Raw genomic sequence first — 20973 nt, 5'->3', positions numbered from 1 at the left:
ATGTCCCGCCCTCATTCTAAACCACGCCCCTACCCCCGTTTGGCCTCGCAAGAACCAGGGGGGTAAAAGGAGGCTAAAAGCCCAGTTTTAGGCACCAAATATAGGCCTTGAGTAAGCGCTGTTGAATCCTGGGAGTGACTGTGGAAATGTAATTGGCCTTGCCACGCACTGGCAAGCATGGTATAAGCCCCGCTGTGGAAAGCCAGCTATTGAGTGTTTTCAGAGAATTTGGGATGATTTGGGCATGACATTTCAGACATGCTAACCAGGTTAGTGACAGTGCCCAGATGTGCAGAACCAAAGTGTTGATTGGGTTAGGGTTAGTCTGTCCTTGTCCATTGACTCCTTTCAGGGTAAGAAAGCAAATATGTGATTTTGAAATTTAGGTGAACTATCCCTTTAACCCTAACCCTAACCCTAACCCAAGCCTTAACCTTAATTCAGCATCGGTTTGCGGGTCTTTCCCAACTTAGACTGAGACACAGGCAGGCAGTCAGCCAGGCAGGGAGGAAGAGAGGGAAGTGGAGGGGGAGGGAGGGAGGGAGGTAGAGAGCAAGGGAGGGAGGGAGGGAGGTGGAGAGGGAAGGAGGGAGGGAGGGGATGGCCTTAGCCTGATAACGGACATAATGGTTTTGGTCTGTGTCGCTGTCCTGCAGCAGCTGAATGCCTGTTGTTGTTGTCTGGGCTGGTAAACCGACCCTGCCTGGCCTCCTCTGACCCAGGGGGGTAACCTTTCCAGCACTGGCAGGAGTGCCACCATGTATATTAAGACATTGGGACAGTCCAGGGCTTTTTGCACGGTCGGGGGGTATTGTCTCAGTGTGGTTTAGCCTTGGACCTGTCAACAGTGACCCCCCTACTGTCCTGTAACACTTTGGTTCAGACCGACCATCTGGGTCGCCATGTAGGGGATATGCCGCCTTATACCCTATACATAAGGGTAGTCCTGAGGAGAGAGAGAGAGGGGGGGAGAGAGAGAGAGAGAGAGAGAGAGAGAGAGAGGGGGGGAGGGAGAGAGAGAGAGAGAAGGGGGGGGGGTGCCCAGGAGAGGAGAGATAGAGAGAGAGTGCAGAAGAGAGAGAAGAAGAAGAGTGAGCGCGAGAGGGAGAGAGAGAGAGTGAGAGAGAGAGAGAGAGAGAGTGCAGGAGAGTGACATTTGAGAGTGTTGCCAACTGGGTGAGCTTGTCATAGTCCCACCTGTCTTCATCTGTACAGAACAAGTGGGACTACCAAGTACAGATTAGATAACGCTGAGGCCAAACATAACAAGAATGAGGCACCCCCATACAGGACGCTGAAAACCCAGAGGGATGATTCCTCTATTTACACATCATTAGGTCATAAAGATAGTCTTCACAACTGGGGAGGCTGGTGGAGGTAGAAACCGGAGGACGGGCTCAGTGTCATGCGTGGAATGAGGAATGAGGAATGGTATCAAACACATCAAACACTTCCCCTGATGTACAGTATGACACAGCTGCTGCAATCTGCCCAGAATAGCCAGCTGGGGCTTCATGGGCCACAATGTTTAATTTATTTAAGTCGTGTGTGTTCATTCCTCATTCCTCCGACTTCTACATCCAGCAGCCTCCACTGCTTTACAAGTGGTTGCCATAACTACTGTAAGCAGAATTGGTGAAAAGATAAGCTAAGAACATTGTCTTACAGTATATTATTGTCGATGTAACGAATCAAGATAAGCAACTAATCAATACAATCAATATAATCAACTTAGATTGATAGATAGATTAAGGCGTTACAGCAGCTCACATCACAAACAACAAAATAAAGTGAAAAAATAAATAGAAGAATAGAATAAAATAGACAACTGAGACATTATATACAGTAAGAACAGTCCAGTATGATATAAGATCCCCCATCCTGACTCTGATCACCCCGATCGAGCCAGCCGGAGGAGGAGTTGTACAGTCTTATTGCGGCAGGCAGAAAAGATCTCCTATCGCGCTCCTTAGTGCAACGTGGTTGTTATAATCTGTTGCTAAAGGAGCTTCTCTGCTCCACAGTGTCCTGTAGGGGATGGGAGGAATTGTCCATGATGGCCAGGAGTTTGGACCTCATCCTCCTATTGGCCACCTCCTCCACAGTGTCCAGGGTGACACCGAGGACAGAACCAGCTTTCCTAATAAGCTTGTTCAGCCTCTTGGTGTCACCTTCCTTGATGCTGCCCCCCGCCCCAGCATACCACCGCATACAGTACTGCGCTGGCAGAACTGGTAGAACATGTTCAGCAGAGTCGTGCACACGCCAAAGGACCTGAGCCTCTTCAGGAAATAAAGCTGGCTCTGGCCCCTCTTGTACAGGACATCTGTTACCAGTCCAGTCCATTTTATTGTCCAGGTGCACCCCCAGGTACTTATAGCTCTGGACCACCTCCATGTCCTCTCCCTGGATGGAAACAGGAGACAGGGAGACCCTAGTCCTCCTAAACTTACTCACATTAGCTATGATAGTTATGTGAAATATATCTTAGCTCCATAATAAGATATTGGCCTTGAAAAACAAAATGACTATCTCAAATAATAATAATAATAATAATAATAATAATAATAATAATAATAGTAATGATAATAATAATAATAATAATAATAATAATAATAATAATAATAATAATAATAATAATAATAATAATATCTTTAAAGTGGTTGTTGTGTGCCCTATGGTTTATGCATGTGACTCTAAGAACTTTGCCTTCAAATGCAATTCATTACTAAGTTTATAATCCAAATTATTATTTAATTGAGTTACATAAAAACAAAGTTTGAAACTTTTCAGAGACAGTGACATCATAGCCTGCTATTTTCCCCTCAAATATAATTAGTCATTTTTCCATTAGCTTTTTTTTTTTTTCTTCTACGTGCGTAATTCACAGACAAAAGGCTCTGTTCAAATCCCCTCACGCTGACATACCTAAATAAGACAGATCGCTTGGCTCTCCTCAAAGTTTCCCCGACTCATCATTACAAATAAGGACCTGGAAAGATCCTATCTTTTGTTGTTTTGATGGCGGGCTCTTGTAAGCGATGGCGTGATAGGCTCTCTAAAGAGATCACCTGTCTCAGAATCAGTCTGGAACCAATAAAAATAATTCATATCGCTGTCTTGTGATACGATATCTGTTCTTTTTTCTCTTTTTTTTTTGTTCTCTCCATTTATGACGTTAGTATCAGGGATTAGACATACAGGACCTGAGATCAACTCCTTGAGATTTTCCACCTTGCTTCTTCTTTCTTTCTCTCTCTCTCTCTCTCTCTCTCTCTACCTCTCCATACTTATCTCCCTAACTCTGTCTTTCCATCTGCCGATCCTACAGAATAGAGAGAGAGAGAGATTGCTTTGGTAATGTAAACTGTTGTTTTCCATGCCAATAAAGCCCTTTATTATTTATGAATTATATATTAATTGAATTGAATTGAATTGAATTGAATTGAATTGAATTGAATTGAATTGAATTGAATTGAATTGAACTGAATTTGATTCAATTTAATTTAATTGAGCGAGAGAGAGAGAGAGAGAGAGAGAGAGAGAGAGAGAGAGAGATTGAGCAAGAGAGAGAGAGAGAAAGAGTTGTTTTTGTAGAGGATCTGGACAAGCACAGTAACGGAGAGTGAGGAGACAGAAGCTGACATAAGAAGCTGTTGTTGTCGTGTCGTTCTAGATCTATTTAGATCTTTAGGTTTTAGATCTACGGTTCTAGATCGATTTAGATCTTTAGGTTTTAGATCTACGGTTCTAGATCTATTTAGATCTTTAGGTTTTAGATCTACGGTTCTAGATCGATTTAGATCTTTAGGTTTTAGATCTACGGTTCTAGATCTATTTAGATCTTTAGGTTTTAGATATACGGTTGTTAACCCTACACTTTAACCCAGTCAAACCTAACTCTGACAAATGGGTCAAGAGAGTAGAAAATGCTTTAGACAATTAACTTAAAGCTGCTATGTCTGAAGTACCAACAAAAAAGATAAAAAGGTATGGTATAAAATATGATAGGTAAATATGACAGGTAAAAGGTAAATATGACAGGTAAATATTACAGGTAAAAGGTAAATATGACAGGTGAGTATGATAAGTAAATATGACAGGTAAAAGGTAAATATGACAGGTAAATATGACAGGTTAAAGGTAAATATAACAGGTAAGTATGACAGGTAAATATGACAGTTAAAAGGTAAATATGACAGGTAAAAGGTAAATATGACAGGTAAATATGACAGGTAAATATGACAGGTTAAAGGTAAATATGACAGGTAAATATGACAGGTTAAAGGTAAATATAACAGGTAAATATGACAGGTAAAAGGTAAATATAACAGGTAAATATGACAGGTAAAAGGTAAATATAACAGGTAAATATGACAGGTAAATATGACATGTAAATATGACAGTTAAAAGTTAAAAGTGCAGCTGTGCATGTGTGTGTGTGTGTGTGTGTGTGTGTGTGTGTGTGTGTGTGTGTGTGTGTGTGTGTGTGTGTGACAGATGGAGAGACAGACAAACAGACAGAGACGGACAGAGAGACAGGAACTGAAGCACCTTTTTGGTTTTATAAGCCCCTCTTGTTTTTCTTGGAGGGCCCTGGGTATCCCGTTAAACTGAGTGTGTTTGTGTGTGTGCGTGTGTGTGTGTGTGTGTGTGTAAGAGAGGTTGTTTGATTTGTGTGTTTGTGTGTGTGTGTGTGTGTGTGTGTGTAAGAGAGGTTGTTTGATTTGTGCGTGAGCTCTACAGCCGTTAAATCGATACATGTGTGTGTCGTATCATTCACGTCTGCCCAATAAAATCCATTCACTTTCTTTTTCATTTTTACTTCTGTGTGTCTGCCGCTTTTGAAGGTAAGAGGATACAGTCAGTCAGGCATTCAATTTTTCTTTTAAGAGCTTGTGGAAAATATTTCAGGGAAGCTGGTAGTATTTAGGGAATTGTTCTAAAAATAAGAGACCCCCCCCCCCCCACACACACACACACACACACACACCCCAACCCCTATACGCTCCCCTCTTCCCCTTAAACTCCAGAAGAACCTACCTTGGCCGTAACTCAAGCCCTAAAACTCTCTTAAATGTCTCCAAATGACAGTTATTGATCCCCCCCGCCCCTCCTCCCCCCGGGTAGATTCCTGTTAGTTAGACACATCTAAGGCCAGAGTTGACCAGATTTTCTAACTTTGCATTTTTGAAAAAGCTGGCCTTTATTTTCCATCGAATTTTCTCCCTTTTTTTCTTTTTTTTCCCCCCCGTACCCTGTCTCTGTCCACCGCGGTGGGGGTGACAACGTGGGTTAGCTATTTCCAAGATGCACCGCTAACTTTGTTAGTGACTCTGTGACTCAGCATTCATGTCGCTCAAAGGTTAGCTTCGAGGGGCCGGCGTCAAGCTGGAAGCCACATTTCATTCGGTGCCCCCTTGTATATTTTGTAATGAACAGTTCGATGGTGACCTAATACCTTGGGAAAGGCAGCGGAGATGTTACCAGTATCTCTTTGACATTATCCCATTGCAAACACATGGTAATTATCTCACTGATCTCCATTGCCCAAGCAGATCTTATAGGGGGGCGGTGGGGGGGGGGGGGGGGGCATCCAGGGGCGACATGGATTAAGCCTAGTCCTGCACAGTAAATCACACTTCCCAGTGGAAAATCTCCATTGAAGATGCTTTGTATGGTAGTAATCTAGGATTAGACTTAATCTGTGTCCGGGCAACATGCCCATTCGGTACATAATGGGTCATTTCTCCATCTGTAATCAGGTGCTATTGTGGTGTTTCAATAGAGCCAGTGTCTCCTGTCCGGGCTGGCCAACCTGAACACAGTAGAACCATTGAAATGCGAGAGAGCCACATCGGAGCCAAGCTCTCAGGGTTCTCAGTGTCTGCTACGCACCGGCCAGGGGGAAAGTTCCCTTCAGACACAGATCCAGGATCAGTTTACCCTCCACTAAATCCTCAGCTGAACTATTCAGTGAGGACAACACATCAACTGATCCCAAACCAGTGTCCCAAGTCTGGATCATGAGATTCATCCTACCCTGGCTGACAGGGGCTAAGGCTGTCTGTGTCTGTCCTGTCTTGGCTGGCTGTCTGGCTGGCTGGGGATGGGAAATGTGGCTTTCATAGATCTGAGCTGTGAGGGGGGGGTGGTGGGGGTAAGGAGGGGTGAGAGAGGGTGAAAGAGGGTGAGGAGGGGTGAGGGTGGGGTTTGGGGGGTTGGTGGGGGTAAGGAGGGGTGAGAGAGAGTGAGAGAGGGTGAGGAGGGGTGAGGGTGGGGTTTGGGAGGTTGGTGGGGGTAAAGAGGGGTGAGAGAGGGTGAGGAAGGGAGAGGCTGGGGGGATGGGGGGGGTGGTGGGGGTGAGGAGGGGTGAGAGGAAGGGCGAGAAGGGGTGAGAGAGGGTGAGAGAGGGTGAGGAGAAGTGAGGGTGGGGGTTGAGGGGTAACCTGAGAGGTGGGAGACATTCCTAGCAGGGCAGCTACATCTGTGGACACAATTATCTGGTTCACATAATCTCATGATTTCACATGGGCACAGGGACAGCCATAAATACAAACAGGAGACCGTGAGAGAGGGAGAGAGAAGGAGGGAGAGGGGGGGAGGGAGAAAGTGAGTGAGAGAGAGAGAGAGAGAGAGAGAGAGAGAGAGAGAGAGAGAGAGATACAAGCCATAAATACAATCAGGAGACTGGTGAGAGAGAGAAGGAGGTGGAGGGAAAGAGAGAGAGAGAGAGGGAGAGGGGGGGAATAGAGAGAGGGATAGAAGGAGAGAGAGAGAGAGAGAGAGAGAGAGAGAGGGGATAATAGAGAGAGGGATAGAAGGAGAGAGAGAGAGAGTGAGAGAGAGAGAGAGGGGGGGGGAATAGAGAGAGGGATAGAAGGAGAGAGAGAGAGAGAGAGACTTTGGTCCAGAGGATTTCAAACGTGCGTGTACAGTACTGGAGGGATGGAGGGATGGAGGGATGGAGGGATGGAGGGATGGCTGAGGTATTCCGTGTTTTTGCTGTAGATGGATTTTGCTGGAGATGCTGCTTTATGTACGGTTTTTCGGGGTTTTTAAGGGCTCAGTTTTTAAGGGCTTGGTATCAAACAAATTCCATTCCATGTATTACAAAGAGTCCGTCCTCCGATTTCTACCTCCACCAGCCTCCCCTGGCACATACATATACCCACAGACACTCACTAGGTATGCCTTCCCCAACTGATCCCATTCTACGGATGCTTCTCCCATCTCCTCAGAGAGCACTGATATGGAGCTGACATAGCCTACCCCCTCCCTCTCTCCCTCTCTCCCTCTCTCCTTTTCTCCCTCTCTCCCTCTCTCCTTTTCTCCCTCTCTCCCTCTCTCCCTCTCTCCTTTTCTCCCTCTCTCCCTCTCTCCCTCTCTCCTTTTCTCCCTCTCTCCCTCTCTCCCTCTCTCCTTTTCTCCCTCTCTCCCTCTCTCCCTCTCTCCCTCCACAACTCCTCCTCTCCCACCCCTCCTCCTCCTCCTCCTCCTCCATCCCTCTCTCTATCTCTCTCTCTCTCTCTCTCTCTCTCTAACACTCTCACACTATGTCACAATAATGGAATCTGGTCTGGACCGACATCTCCTCTAAGCCAGCGACCCTCCAACCTTCCTCTATCGTGGCCCACCTTGAAGCTTACAGAGCTCTCTTGTGACCCGGCCACCGGAAAATAACAAAACCCAATATGCTGCTCCTCCAACCACCAATCGGCCCAAAGGTGCCACCCCCAGAATGACCTACCCACGATTCACATACCCACGGTGCAGCGGAGGCTGGTGGAGGTAGAAATCAGAGGACGGGTGGTTTTGATACCATTCCTCATTCCATTCCATGCATTACAATGAGCCCGTCCTCCGAGGTGTGTATGTGAAACAGACGTCAATGTGTTGTAAACAGAAGCCCCAGCGATTCGAGTTGCTCCAAGCAAGTCTTGAACTTGCGACCTCTGACTTGCCAACACATGTGACCTTGTTTCCTCAAACACACAGTGTTAACCAGCTACGCTATCCAAAAGCTAGCGCAAGCTGTGATTGTGTGTACGATATGCTCCCTAGTGTGATATGCTCCCTAGAGTGATATGCTCCCTAGAGTGATATGCTCCCTAGTGTGATATGCTCCCTAGTGTGATATGCTCCCTAGTGTGATATGCTCCCTAGAGTGCTCCCTAGTGTGATATGCTCCCTAGAGTGCTCCCTAGAGTGATATGCTCCCTAGTGTGCTCCCTAGTGTGATATGCTCCCTAGAGTGATATGCTCTCTAGTGTGATATGCTCCCTAGTGTGATATGCTCCCTAGTGTGATATGCTCTCTAGTGTCATGTTATGGGTTTATGACATCCCATCTATTATGAGAGCAGTGTGTCTATTATGTCATTGGAAGGATATGTCATGTCTTCCCCCCCCCCCCCCTCTCTCCCTCTTTGCCCTTCTGTACACCCACACCCCATGTCTCTTTGCCCTCTCTCTACCACCCCTACCCCTACCCCCACCCCCATCTCTTTGCCCTCTCTATACACCCCCTGCCACCACCACCACCACCACCACCACCAACACCCCATCTCTTTGCCCTCTTCCTTTCCCCCCTCCCCCCTCCCCCCTCCCCCAGGTGTTGCGGTGCTGGTGTCCCCTGACGTTCCCCTACAGGTGAGCATGGAGAGCAGGCAGCAGTTCTGCCTCCAGTCCCCCTCCAGCCTGGAGCGCCTGCCGCTGCAGTACACCGTGTGTGTGGGCCGCAACGTCAGGGCCGTCCACCAGGAGGCAGCGCAGCAGCTGTCACAGCACCGCAGGGAGCTGCCCAATATGGAGACCTTACGGTGAGGACGGGGATGGAAGCGTCTTTCTTCTTCTTCTTCTTCTTCTTCTTCTCTTGTCTTGTGGGTTGTGCTGCAGACATTATGTTACCTTGTTTTAGTTCAGTACTACTGGATGACACCATCATACGTCCTCCATCACCATCATCTATCTATCTGTCTGTCTGTCTGTCTGTCTGTCTGTCTGTCTGTCTATCTATCTATCTATCTATCTATCTATCTGTGTATCTGAAGTTAGAGTTGATCCAGAGTTGTGTCCAACAGGCTGCCTTTCTGGAAGCTGCTGGCCGTGGTGGACTCAGGGCCGAAGGTGGAGAGGGAGCTGAGGACCTTCTCCAACCGTCTGAGAAGACACCAGCTTGGGGAGGGGGTCATCAGCCTCAACCAACATTCCACCGCCCTCCTCTCCGACATGGTAGGTCTCTCTCTCTCTCTTCTCTCTCCTCTCTCTCTCTCTCTTCTCTCTCTCTCTCTCTCTCTCTCTCTTCTCTCTCCTCTCTCTCTCTCTTCTCTCTCTCTCTCCTCTCTCTCTCTCTCCTCTCTCTCTCTCCTCTCCCTCCTCTCTCTCTCTCCTCTCTCTCCTTTCTCTCTCTCTCTCTCTCTCTCCTCTCTCTCTCTCTCCTCTCTCTCCTTTCTCTCTCTCTCTCCTCTCTCTCCTCTCTCTCTCTCTCCTCTCTCTCTCTCCTCTCCCTCCTCTCTCTCTCTCTCTCTCTCTCCTTTCTCTTTCTCTCCTCTCTCTCTCCTTCTCTCTCTCCTCTCTCTCTCTCTCTCTCTCTCTCTCTCTCTCTCTCCTCTCTCTCCTATCTCATTCACTCTTTATTCATCATTGTCTTTCCCTGCTTTTGCATCCTCTCTCCTTCTTCCAACTCTCTCCATTACTGTCTTCCTTTCATCTCTTCCTTCCATCATCATCTTCTCTCCTTTCTGGTCCCTCAACGGATCTCCTCTCTCCTTTCATTTCCCAGCTTTCGCATATTGTGTGTGTGTGTGTGTGTGTGTGCGTCTCTGCATGTGTGTGTATGTCTGTGTGCGTGCGTGGGTCTGTGCCTGTGTGTGTATGTGTGTGTGTGTGCGTGCGTGTGTGTGTGTGTATGCCTGTGTGTGTGTGTGTGTGTGTGTATGCCTGTGTGTGTGTGTGTGTGTGTGTGTGTGTGTGTGTGTGTGTGTGTGTGAGGTTGGTGAAGACAGACTCGGGGGCTCAGTGCTGGTTAGAGACAGGGGACATGAAAGGCTTTGTTTCCCTGAGTGGGTTTCCAGAACCCAGAGGGAGGTGGAGGTAGGAGGGGGATTTCAGAAGTTCATTGAAATGTCATCAGGATGAAAGAAAAAAGGATTCGTGAGGACTTTGCCATGCTTGTGTAAACCCAGAGTGAGAGCGCAGCTCTTTAAAAACTTCAACAGAACATTGCCTTTAACCAGTATAAACACCATTTGATGTTGTATAGCGTGTATTTATCTGCGCTGAGTGGGTGTATTATGTGTACATGTCTTGTAATGGCACTTGAATGAATGCTACATTACAATGCTGTTTCATCGACTGCATTTCCTAGAAATTATTGAGATTACAGATTACACCCCAGACAAGATCGGGAGATCATGAAGCAGGGGGAGAGATTAGCATAGTTAGCAGCCTTTCCTCCTGACAAACCTCCTAATCTCATCTCACTGCTTATAGTAATGAGGCTGAGTATGAGTAAGGTTCACGAAATCGACTGCTTTCTGTTGTTAAAAACACATGCGCCCTTGAAACAAAACACGTTAACAATACAGCTAGATTATTAAAATCATGCACTTTGAGATTGCTCTTGTATAATGAATAGCGCTTTATAAATGTAATAAACGATTAATGTTGTTATTAGATTATGATCAAATGTATTAAAGTCAATATACGTTGATATCCCCATAATAGACAAACCTGGTTCAGAAAGAGGAGAAACGGTGAGAGTCTGGTACCAGGCCTGGGGCTGTTGGTCCTGGGGGGTTGAGAGAGACGGCCCTGGGAGGGGGGGGCACCGAGCCAAGAGAAACTAGTTCAGGTGAACCTGACACCAGGCTAGAGCTGCCATCCGCCCTGCTGCATGGGAGAGGAGCCGCCGGCTCACATACTGTTATTCTAAATGCTCTGTCCATCACCATCAGAACACACTGAGGAGGTTAGCTTAGCTTTCCACCCTCACAGGCAGCCATGTTATGTTCCATCACCATCAGAACACACTGAGGAGGTTAGCTTAGCTTTCCATGTTCCCACAGCCCAGAGTAGAGCTATCTTAGGAGGGAAGGGGAAGGGGGAGAGAGGGAGGGGGGGGGAGAGGGAGAGAGAGGGGCGGGAGGAGAGAGAGGGGCGGGAGGAGAGAGAGGGAGAGAAAGGGGGAGAGGGAGAGAAAGAGGAGACTGGCAAAGACACAGAGAGAAAGCAAGGGTTATAACATACTGTTATTCTAAATGCTTCTGTCCATCACCATGACAACACACTGAGGAGAGTTAGAGAGTGGGAGAGAGATGGGAGAGAGGGAGAGAAAGAGAGAGAGAGAGGGAGGGAGAGAGAGAGTGAGAGAGAGAGATGGGAGAGAGGGAGAGAGAGAGTGAGAGAGAGATGGGAGAGAGGGAGAGAGATGGGAGAGAGGGAGGGAGAGAGAGAGAGAGAGGGAGAGAGAGGAAGTCTGGCAAAGACAGAGAGGGAAACAAGGGTGATGAAAGAGGGGATCAGTTTAGAAATTGGAGAGGGAGAGACAAAGAGGAGCACATTGTTGAACGTTGGAATAACAACGTCCTTTATCCAGATTTATCTCTTTATAGTGTTTAGGGAAAGACTTTATAATACCTATACTTTATATGTCTTTAGGTAAATCATACAGTAGGTATTCAACGCTGGCTGGTGTTACTTAGTTCACATTGGTAATTACTTGCGGAATAAACCTGAGAAGCACAGAGAACAGCGACGTGTGAAAATATGGAAACTCAGGCGCGATTGTCAAAGTTTGTGTAAGTGTGAACGGCAACAGTGAATCGCTGGACAAACTATGCTTCCCTCTCGTTCTGTTTTTACGAGGTTTCATAAATTATCAGTCACGCTATGAGCTTTCTTTTCTGCTTTCCATATTAGTGTTGTTCAACAGACTCATGAGTTGGAACAACTACTTGGCGTGGAGGGAGGTTGGTTATAAATAGGACTGCCAGGTCTTTATTACTGAAACCCCTGCATTATGCATGGTTGGCCAACCAAAACACAATCTGATCATAAATCTATTAAACAGAGAGGGCCTGGCTACCTCATCCCATTGTCTGGTCGGAGTGTGTGTGGTGGTGGGGTATGTGTGTGTGTGTGCGTGTGTGTGTGTGTGTGTGTGTGTGTATGGTAGAGAGAGAGAGCGTGTGTGCGTGCGTGTGTGTGCGTGCGTGCGTGCGTGCGTGCGTGTGTGCTTGGCTGGCATGACTGCGCTTCGTAGAGTCTGGGATGGGAAGTCGACAAGGAGGTGACTGGGTTCTCGCATTCTCAAACAGTAAAGAATAAATATTCAAATGTTCTTATTAATTGCATATCTTTAAACATCAGTCATTTGCGCTCTGCTTGCCTTCATTCACGTGAGAGTTGTTGGGTTCGACCAGTGTGCTGCCAGAGCTTCTCTCACTTGTGACATTATGTAAGCAGAAATCTCTTTTCACCATGGGATTAAACCTGATGTTGAACGCCCCTGACAGAGGTCATGTTGCCACAGTTTCACGTTTTCTCAGGCGCCGACCACACTGGTCCTTCGGAAAAAAATGTTGCGTTTGAAGCCGCGATCCGATTTGACCCCTGGAATTCGCAAGTGAACAAACAGAGGTGTGACTGCCTCCTCGTTTCTGATTGGCTGTACCAGACGACAGTGCGTGTAGTGCGGTCTGTGAAAGGTCCTGAATGCTCCTCCGAACATTTTGTCTGTGAAAAAACACCGTATGAACGCAGACCCTTGTCATCTCTGTTGGATGACCTCCGTAACCTCCATGGCCTCCAGAGTTATTGGCTCAACTAGTGTTATAACCTTGTGTTATAACCTTACCTCTGTGTTTCTACCTCAGCCGATCGTTTTCTCTCTAACGTCTCTCTGTCTCTCTCTCCCCCCCCCCCCCCCCCCCCCCTGCAGGACCACAACTACCTCAACGGCAGGAAACGGGGGACGTCTAAGAGACAGACCAGGGACCTTCCGCTCGTCAAGCTTCTAAACATTTCCATCACCCTGTCCCCTTTCCTGAGCGTGGACACCACACAGTTCCACATGTCCCTCCTGGAAGGGACCGAGGCCTACTGGCTCAGCCTCCCCGCAGCCCCACAGGGACACTTGGTGAGCGCACTGCCCAGCCGACCCTCACCGTTCCTGGGGAAGGGTGGCACTCTAGTGAGGGGTTTCATGTTGGGCCTACAGTGGTGGTGGTGGTGGTGGTGGTGGTCATCAACCGATGCATATAGACCATAACTGATGTTATAGGCCATAATGAAATCTTCCCCATCCAACTCTCTCATTCTCCCTCCCTCCCTCCCTCCCTCCTCCCTCTCCCTCCCTCCCTCCCTCTCTCCCTCCTCTCCCTCCCAGATCCCTGTGTTGACCCAGTGGCGGGGGAGGTTCTGTGTGAAGCTGAACATCACTAACCCGGGGGCGGTGGGGTGGTTCCTAGACAGAGTGAGCTCCCTGCAGTCCTACCTGGGCATGGAGTACGTGCTCCTGGAGGGGGGGGAGGGGAACCTGTTTGAGGAGCAGGCCCTGAGACCCCCCCCGGCCCTCAGTGGAGACCAGTACGTCGGCCTGCTGGCAGACCTGGCCACCAGGATAGGAGACTCAGCCATCATGACCGCAGGGACAAGGTGAGGGAGCAGAGTGGGTTGTGATGTTATGTTTCTTGTCCATCTTTAGCATGAGCTGTGAACCTTATGTTCCTCTATCTATCTATCTATCTATCTATCTATCTATCTATCTATCTATCTATCTATCTATCTATCTATCTATCTATCTATCTATCTATCTGTCTATCTATCTATCTATCTATCTTTCTATCTCAGACATATTCAGGAATACATACATGCAGGTTAACTACCTCATGCTCCTCCTCCAGATCATCTTCATATTTTGGATGATGTCACTGTCATCCCAGATCAGTGATCCTCACTCCTGGTCCTGGAGAGTCACGGTACTGCAGGGTCTTCGTCCCATCTCAGCAGTGCCACACCTGATTCAGCTAATCAAGGTTTTGAAGATCAGTTGATTAGTTCAATCAGGTGTGATAGCACTAGGCTGGGACGAAAACACGGATCTACTGCCGCACTCCAGGACCAGGACTGAGGATCACTGCCCCAGATACTGTAGCATAACAGAACTGTGATAGCTGTTTGTTGAAGGACATGTCTGTGTGTGTGTGTGTGTGTGTGTGTGTGTGTGTGTGTGTGTGTGTGTGTGTGTGTGTGTGTGTGTGTGTGTGTGTGTGTGTGTGTGTGTGTGTGTGTCCTCCTGTCCCCAGGTCGAGCCACAAGCCCCTGTTTGTGCGTATGACCTCCCTGCAGTCAGACTGGAGCTCCGCTGGGCTGAAGGCTCTCATTCCCTCTCTGCTGCTCCACAGTCTGCTAGGGTACAACTTCCTCATTCCCGACGCAGTAGGTAATACCATAGCAGCCTATGGACAAGCACTACCCACTACCCACTACCCACTACCCACTACCCACTACCCAACTACCCACTACCCACTACACACTACACACTACCCACTACACACTACCCACTACCCACTACCCCACTACCCACTACTCACTACCCCACTACCCACTACCCACTACCCACTACCCACTACCCACTACCCACTACCCCACTACCCACTACCCACTACCCACTACCCCACTACCCACTACCCACTACCCACTACCCACTACCCACTACCCACTACCCACTACCCACTACCCCACTACCCACTACCCACTACCCACTACCCACTACCCACTACCCACTACCCACTACCCACTACCCCACTACCCACTACTCACTACCCCACTACCCACTACCCACTACCCACTACCCCACTACCCACTACCCACTACTCACTACCCCACTACCCACTACCCCACTACCCACTACTCACTACCCCACTACCCACTACCCACTACCCACTACCCACTACCCACTACCCCACTACCCACTACCCACTACCCACTACCCACTACCCACTACTCACTACCCCACTACCCACTACCCACTACCCACTACCCACTACCCACTACACACTACACACTACCCACTACCCACTACCCACTACCCACTACCCACTACCCACTACACACTACCCACTACCCACTACACACTACCCACTACACACTACCCACTACACACTACCCACTACACACTACCCACTACCCACTACACACTACCCACTACACACTACCCACTACACACTACCCACTACACACTACCCACTACCCACTACTCACTACCCACTACACACTACCCACTACTCACTACCCAACTACCCACTACACACTACTCACTACCCAACTACCCACTACACACTACCCACTACCCACTACCCACTACCCACTACACACTACCCACTACTCACTACACACGACCCACGACCCACTACTCACTACCCAACTACCCACTACACACTACCCACTACCCACTACCCACTACACACTACACACTACCCACTACCCCACTACTCACTACACACTACACACTACCCAATACCCACTACTCACTACACACTACCCACTACCCACTACCCCACTACCCACGACCCACGACCCACTACCCACTACCCACTACACACTACCCCACTACTCACTACACACTACCCACTACACACTACCCACTACCCACTACCCCACTACCCACTACACACTACTCACTGATATGCATTGATATCAACGGTAGATTAGAACAAAATCAAACAAAAGTGATTCTAGGTTTCACCGTTAGCTCTGGCAGCTGCAGACCTTAGATTCTATTTAAGGCAACATTCACATGACCACCTTTGATATTCTAGGCTACTGTGTAACCTATTCCCAAAGGTGAAACATCCTGGGGAATTTAGAGAAACGTAGACCGTATTCCCAAAATATTCCAAATTCCTGCAACAGCCAAGCAAGCAGGCGAGCAGGCGGGCAGGTGGGCAGGCAGGCAGGTGGGCAAGGGGGTGAGCAGGGCGATGTGTCTCTGACTCCAGACAAGTATTTACTTTGATGTGGAGAAAACAGAGATCTGTCAGGAGGGGCGGAGAATGGATGGGCTGAAAATCACCTTCAGACTATTCTGCTACATTTAGCTTCATTGCATTTCACGCCTCCGACGCCTCGTCCATCAGCCGAAGACCGGTTGCTAAACCGTCCAGCGGAGGATTTTACATATGTCACTCTGAATAGACGATAAAATGTGTGAAATCATTGTTTTATTGCCTCCTATTCTGGTTTATTGGGTATAAGGTAGCCTGCTCTACTGGGAAAAGAGATATTTTCATCCTGAAGGAGTCAAAAAAAATTAGAACTTGAAAGAGGAGGGGAATGTCCGCTCAGACTGTTATGCTGCTTCAGTGATTTAATCACCACGGTGACGCAAACAAACAACGTTTCGACCTGCGTGTCTCTGTCGTCCTCTTGATGAAATCAGTGGAGCGGCATAACAGTTTAACATTCCCCATTCCTCCTAACTTTGAAGTCAGCTCTTGTCAGCTCAAGTTAGCTCTTTTTTTGTCCTGTGAGTGCTGTGGGATGTCGTGTTTCTGACCAGCCATGCTAGTCTTTCACTCCGTATTCAACAGCACATCCTATACTCAATCCTAATCTCAATCTCGTTATAATACCCCCCCTTTCTCTCTCTCTCTCTCTCTCTCTTTCTCTCTCTTCTCTCTCTCTCTCTCTCTCTCTCTCTCTCTCTCTCTCTCTCTCTCCCTCTCTCTCCCCCTCTCTCTCTCTCTCCCTCTCTCTCTCCCTCTCTCCCTCTCTCTCCCTCTCTCTCTCCCTCTCTCCCTCTCTCTCTCTCTCTCTCCAGGTGGCTCTCTGTCTGGGGACCTGGTCAGTGATGAGGAGCTGTTCATCCGCTGGCTGGAGATCGCTGCCTTCCTCCCGGTCATCAGCTTCCACACGCCCCCCTGGGTCTGCGGAGAGGACCGGGTGTGTACACACCTTACCCTTCTTCACCCTCCCCCTCACCCTCACCTTCACATCTCTGTCTGTCTGTCTGTCTGTCTGTCTGTCTGTCTGTCTGTCTGTCTGTCTGTCTGTCTGTCTGTCCGTCCGTCCATCCATCCATGCATCTATCTATCTATCTATCTATCTATCCACACAGTAGAGTGGGAAGGAGTGAATGTTGCCAATCAGATGTGCTGAGCAGACCTCCATTTCTTCCCACAGAGTGAGGGGTTCGCTGTGAGACTCAGTGGAGACCTGTCTTCATACATACTGTACTTCTAAAATCCATACTTGGGTCTAACTTGTCATAAGCAACCCTACTTTCGTTGTACTGAAGTTTATTTACACTTTCAGTCTCCCAGTTTACCTGATACTGTGGAACTGCATGCAGGCTTTCAGTCATTAGCTGTACAATGAAATCGCCTACAGCGATATTTAACGATATATTTAACGTTATATAACGAACTTTTGACTGGTACTGTACGTTCGGGTTTGTGGACCCAGCAGCGTTTCCTCTGCAGCACCTCTCCCACTATGTAACTCTGTCGGCCAGTGTGTTTGTGGAAGGGATGGATGAAGCCCCGTCTCTGGGTCTATCCAAACCCAGGCCTCCCTCCCTGTCAGCGGGCCGCTGGAACACTCCCCGCTCCCTCACCGCTGGACATCAGGAATACATCCATTGAACCCTCAGTCTCAGGGTTTCTGGTCACCGATACTGATATGTTTGACTTGTGTGGAGCCCAGCTCACGTTTCCCCCAGCAAAGCATTGGGGCTTTTCTGGAGAGGGTGGGGGCTGTTTTTCCTCCCCCCCCCCCCCCCAGCCCCCCACCACCCTCCCCAGCCCCCCCACCACCCTCCCCACCCTATGGGAGTGATTGCTTGGCCCCCTCTCAACATCACCTGTGGTTTAGAGAGTCCATCTGGTCCGCATTAGGGCCCTCCTCCAGATTTACGACTTTCTCTCTCTCCGCCACGACGAGAGAGCCACTTGGGGAGGAATGATAATGAATTTGGAAAAATACTTTATTACTGCAATTAAGGTTTCCATGTGTAATTGACAAGTGTGACAAGGGTGAGGGAGATCAACCGTTTTTCCAGTTTGGTAGCGAGCGAGGAGAGGGGAGAAAATATCCCGAGTGACTTGTGTTGCGTGACAATGATGGAAATATTGGACAGCTTCCAGTCGGACACCCTTCAGTTTTTCCATGTCAGTCGTGCGGTCTGATAAAGTGAGAGATCATTGTCGGTGGGGACAGATATCCTGCTGTTTATACAATGTAACTCATGATGAATGAGGTTTTTCAGACTGATAGAATTGTGTCACGGTAAAGTATTAGCCTTGGCCATCACATAAAGGGTCGGGGTGTGTGGGTGTGTGTGTGTGTGCGTGAGTGTGTGTGTGTGTGCGTGCGTGAGTGTGTGAGTATGCGTGTGTGTGTGTGTGTGTGAGAGTATGCATGTGTATGTGTGTGTGTGTGTGTGTGTGTGTGTGTGTGTGTGTGTGTGTGTGTGTGTGTGTGTGTGTGTGTGTCCACACATCAAATCACCATGTTGGATCCAAGCAGGAATCAAACCCAAGGTTCAAACCGCACGCCTGTTTTCTCAATTAGAGGACCAGTCTTAGCCAGGCCAAATGCATTTCTACCAATGTTTTTGCTCCCCTCATCAAAATACATATTTCTCTGGCTGTGGTTGAGTTTTGTTCCCGTCACGGGACACTGGGGAGGATGTTCACCCGGGGTGTGACCCTTGCAGGAATGTCAGAGGCACCAGGCCAAAGCCAGACAGGAGAGGACACGGACAGTGTTCAACCGCAATGTCAACAATGAACTGTTCTATTCAGGGGAGGCTGGTGGAGGTAGAAATCGGAGGACGGGGCTCGTTGTAATGCATGGAATGGAATGAGGAATGGTATCAAACACGTGTGTCATGAACCTCCACTGGTTCTTTAGTTCTGCGTGCCTGAGGGGAGGGTAGAGGGTAGGAGTCAACCTACCTCCCCACAACATTACGGCATCACTGCCTATTCTAGTACCACGGTCTGCTGCAGTCCGTTGTGGTCAGTGTCTGCTGGTGTGAGTCCTTTCTGAGTCTCCTCTGTGTTGATCTGTTGAAATGTTGAAACAGTCTGTTGTTCATGTGTAACCTTGTGTGATTGGGATATCAGTAGTAACTGTGTAATGACTGTGTTATAATCCTGTGGTGTGCTACTGTAGTTCTACCTAGTACCCAGAACCAAAAACGGTGGGGAGAACCCTTTGAAGAACTCCTTTGGGTTCCACGTAGGACCCTTTCCACAGAAGGAGTTCAGAGGACCCCAGAGGAGTCCTCTGTGGAAACCAAAAGGGTTCTTCAAACGGTTCTCCCACAAGGAAAGCCGGAGAACTCCTTCGGAACCCTTTTTTTTTATATATATAAGAGTGTAATAACGTGCGATTGGGATATCAGCAATAACTGCGTAGTAACTGTGTTACTGATGTGTAATAACTATGTAATAACCCCGTGGTGTTCTGCAGGTGCTGAACCTGACACGGGCCTTCATCGCGCGGCACCAGGAGTTTGTGGTGCCCCTGGTTGAGAGGTACGCAGAGGAGTGGCGGGTGACAGGGAACCCCATCTACCGGCCACTGTGGTGGCTCAGCCCCGACGACCCCGTGACCTTCACCATCAACGACCAGTTCCTCATCGGAGACGAGGTGACTGCATGAAACTCACAATGAATACGAGAGTATCCGTTTACTCTTGTTAAAGCCACTGTCAGCGATTATTTCTGCACACACAAGCCTGACCCTGCACAACCCCGACACCTGACACGATCTCTAGACATCAACATCTCACATGCTGGAGCAAATCTTCACAGGCTAGGCTAATGTGTCTGTTGTGATGTGTCTCCAGGTCCTGGTTGCCCCGGTGACAGAGAAGGGGGCGGTTCGGAGAGACATTTACCTGCCCGAGGGGGGCTTCCAGTGGCAGGACAGCAGGAACGCGCAGGTGTTTGACGGGGGGACGTTATTGGAGGACTACCCCGTGGCCCTGGGAGAGGTGGCCATTTTCTTACGGAACTCTTGAGGTTGAGTCACATGACTTAGAACAAGTCACCTGACTTATCCTGATACTGTTCTGATTCTTTTTTTTTTTTCTTTTTTTTTCTTTTTTTCTTTTTTACTCGTGCTGTTCTCAAGTTGCACTTTTCCACAGAGACCATTGACCGTGTCTCAAGACACCACCTTGAGATGAGATATTTTTTATACTTGCACTTTACAACTCAAATCGATTTGTATTTTCTTGATGTCTTTTCTTTTTTTTTTCTCCATTTTCTTCTTCTTCTTCCTTTTTTTTAAAACGTGTAATCTGTTTTACCTCTTAGCTGACTGTTTCAAGGACTGTTCGGTCTATTTAATCGTGCTTTTCGGCTTTTTTGTATCTGAGTTACAGAGGAACCTGTGTGTTTACATTTGATGAATTTCTACAGTCTTTAAACGCTACACTGCTGCCGGTTCTTATCATAACACGGAGTAACAAAGCAAGCCCCTCCTTCGCTTCAACATAATCTATGAATTTCTAAAGAAGACCAAACGAAGATTTAAAAAAAAAGGACAGAAAGGATATGTTTTCTGCTAAGCCAAGAAGGAGATGCTGAGTGTAAGCATGAAGGCATGAAGGAGACGGAAGCCCTTTGGGACTGTATGTCTCCCTTTGGGACTGTATGTCTCCCTTTGGGACTGTATGTCTCCCTGAAGGGACTGTATGTCTCCCTCATTCAATGGAAAGGCTTTTACTTGAACTTACCTGATGGCAGGTCTGATGTATGATGAATGTACCTCAAGTTCAGTTTTTAATTGCTTTATTTTACATTAACTATCAACCCACCCTCCCTCCCTCCTTAAAGCACTTATTCTTAAAACAGTAAAGACTGACTTGAACACAAACCTCTGTCACAGTAACAGCACATGCAACAACTAACAGTATCTATGCCAGTGGAGGCTGGTGGAGACAGAAATCAGAGGA

At 48.0% G+C, this 20973-nt stretch overlaps 1 protein-coding gene across 1 annotated transcript in view; it reads left to right on the top strand.

The window, feature by feature from the left end:
* The window catches only part of LOC310801874 (SITS-binding protein), a gene marked incomplete at both ends in the record, with an annotated part of 26022 nt that extends 5988 nt beyond the window's left edge, over nucleotides 1–20034 (top strand). Inside the window, 8 exons of the mRNA XM_083666042.1 lie at nucleotides 8614–8821; nucleotides 9083–9233; nucleotides 12943–13140; nucleotides 13390–13658; nucleotides 14309–14445; nucleotides 16825–16946; nucleotides 19482–19661; nucleotides 19861–20034. Of these exons, the coding sequence (XP_083522168.1) occupies nucleotides 8614–8821; nucleotides 9083–9233; nucleotides 12943–13140; nucleotides 13390–13658; nucleotides 14309–14445; nucleotides 16825–16946; nucleotides 19482–19661; nucleotides 19861–20034 (1439 nt within the window). The remainder of the gene's footprint in view (nucleotides 1–8613; nucleotides 8822–9082; nucleotides 9234–12942; nucleotides 13141–13389; nucleotides 13659–14308; nucleotides 14446–16824; nucleotides 16947–19481; nucleotides 19662–19860) is intronic.
* Nucleotides 20035–20973: the final 939 nt, after the last annotated feature.

Source organism: Argentina silus (genome assembly GCF_951799395.1).
Source record: "Argentina silus genome assembly, chromosome: 3".
Lineage (NCBI taxonomy): Eukaryota > Metazoa > Chordata > Actinopteri > Argentiniformes > Argentinidae > Argentina > Argentina silus.
This window is presented reverse-complemented; position numbering and strand designations above follow the sequence as displayed.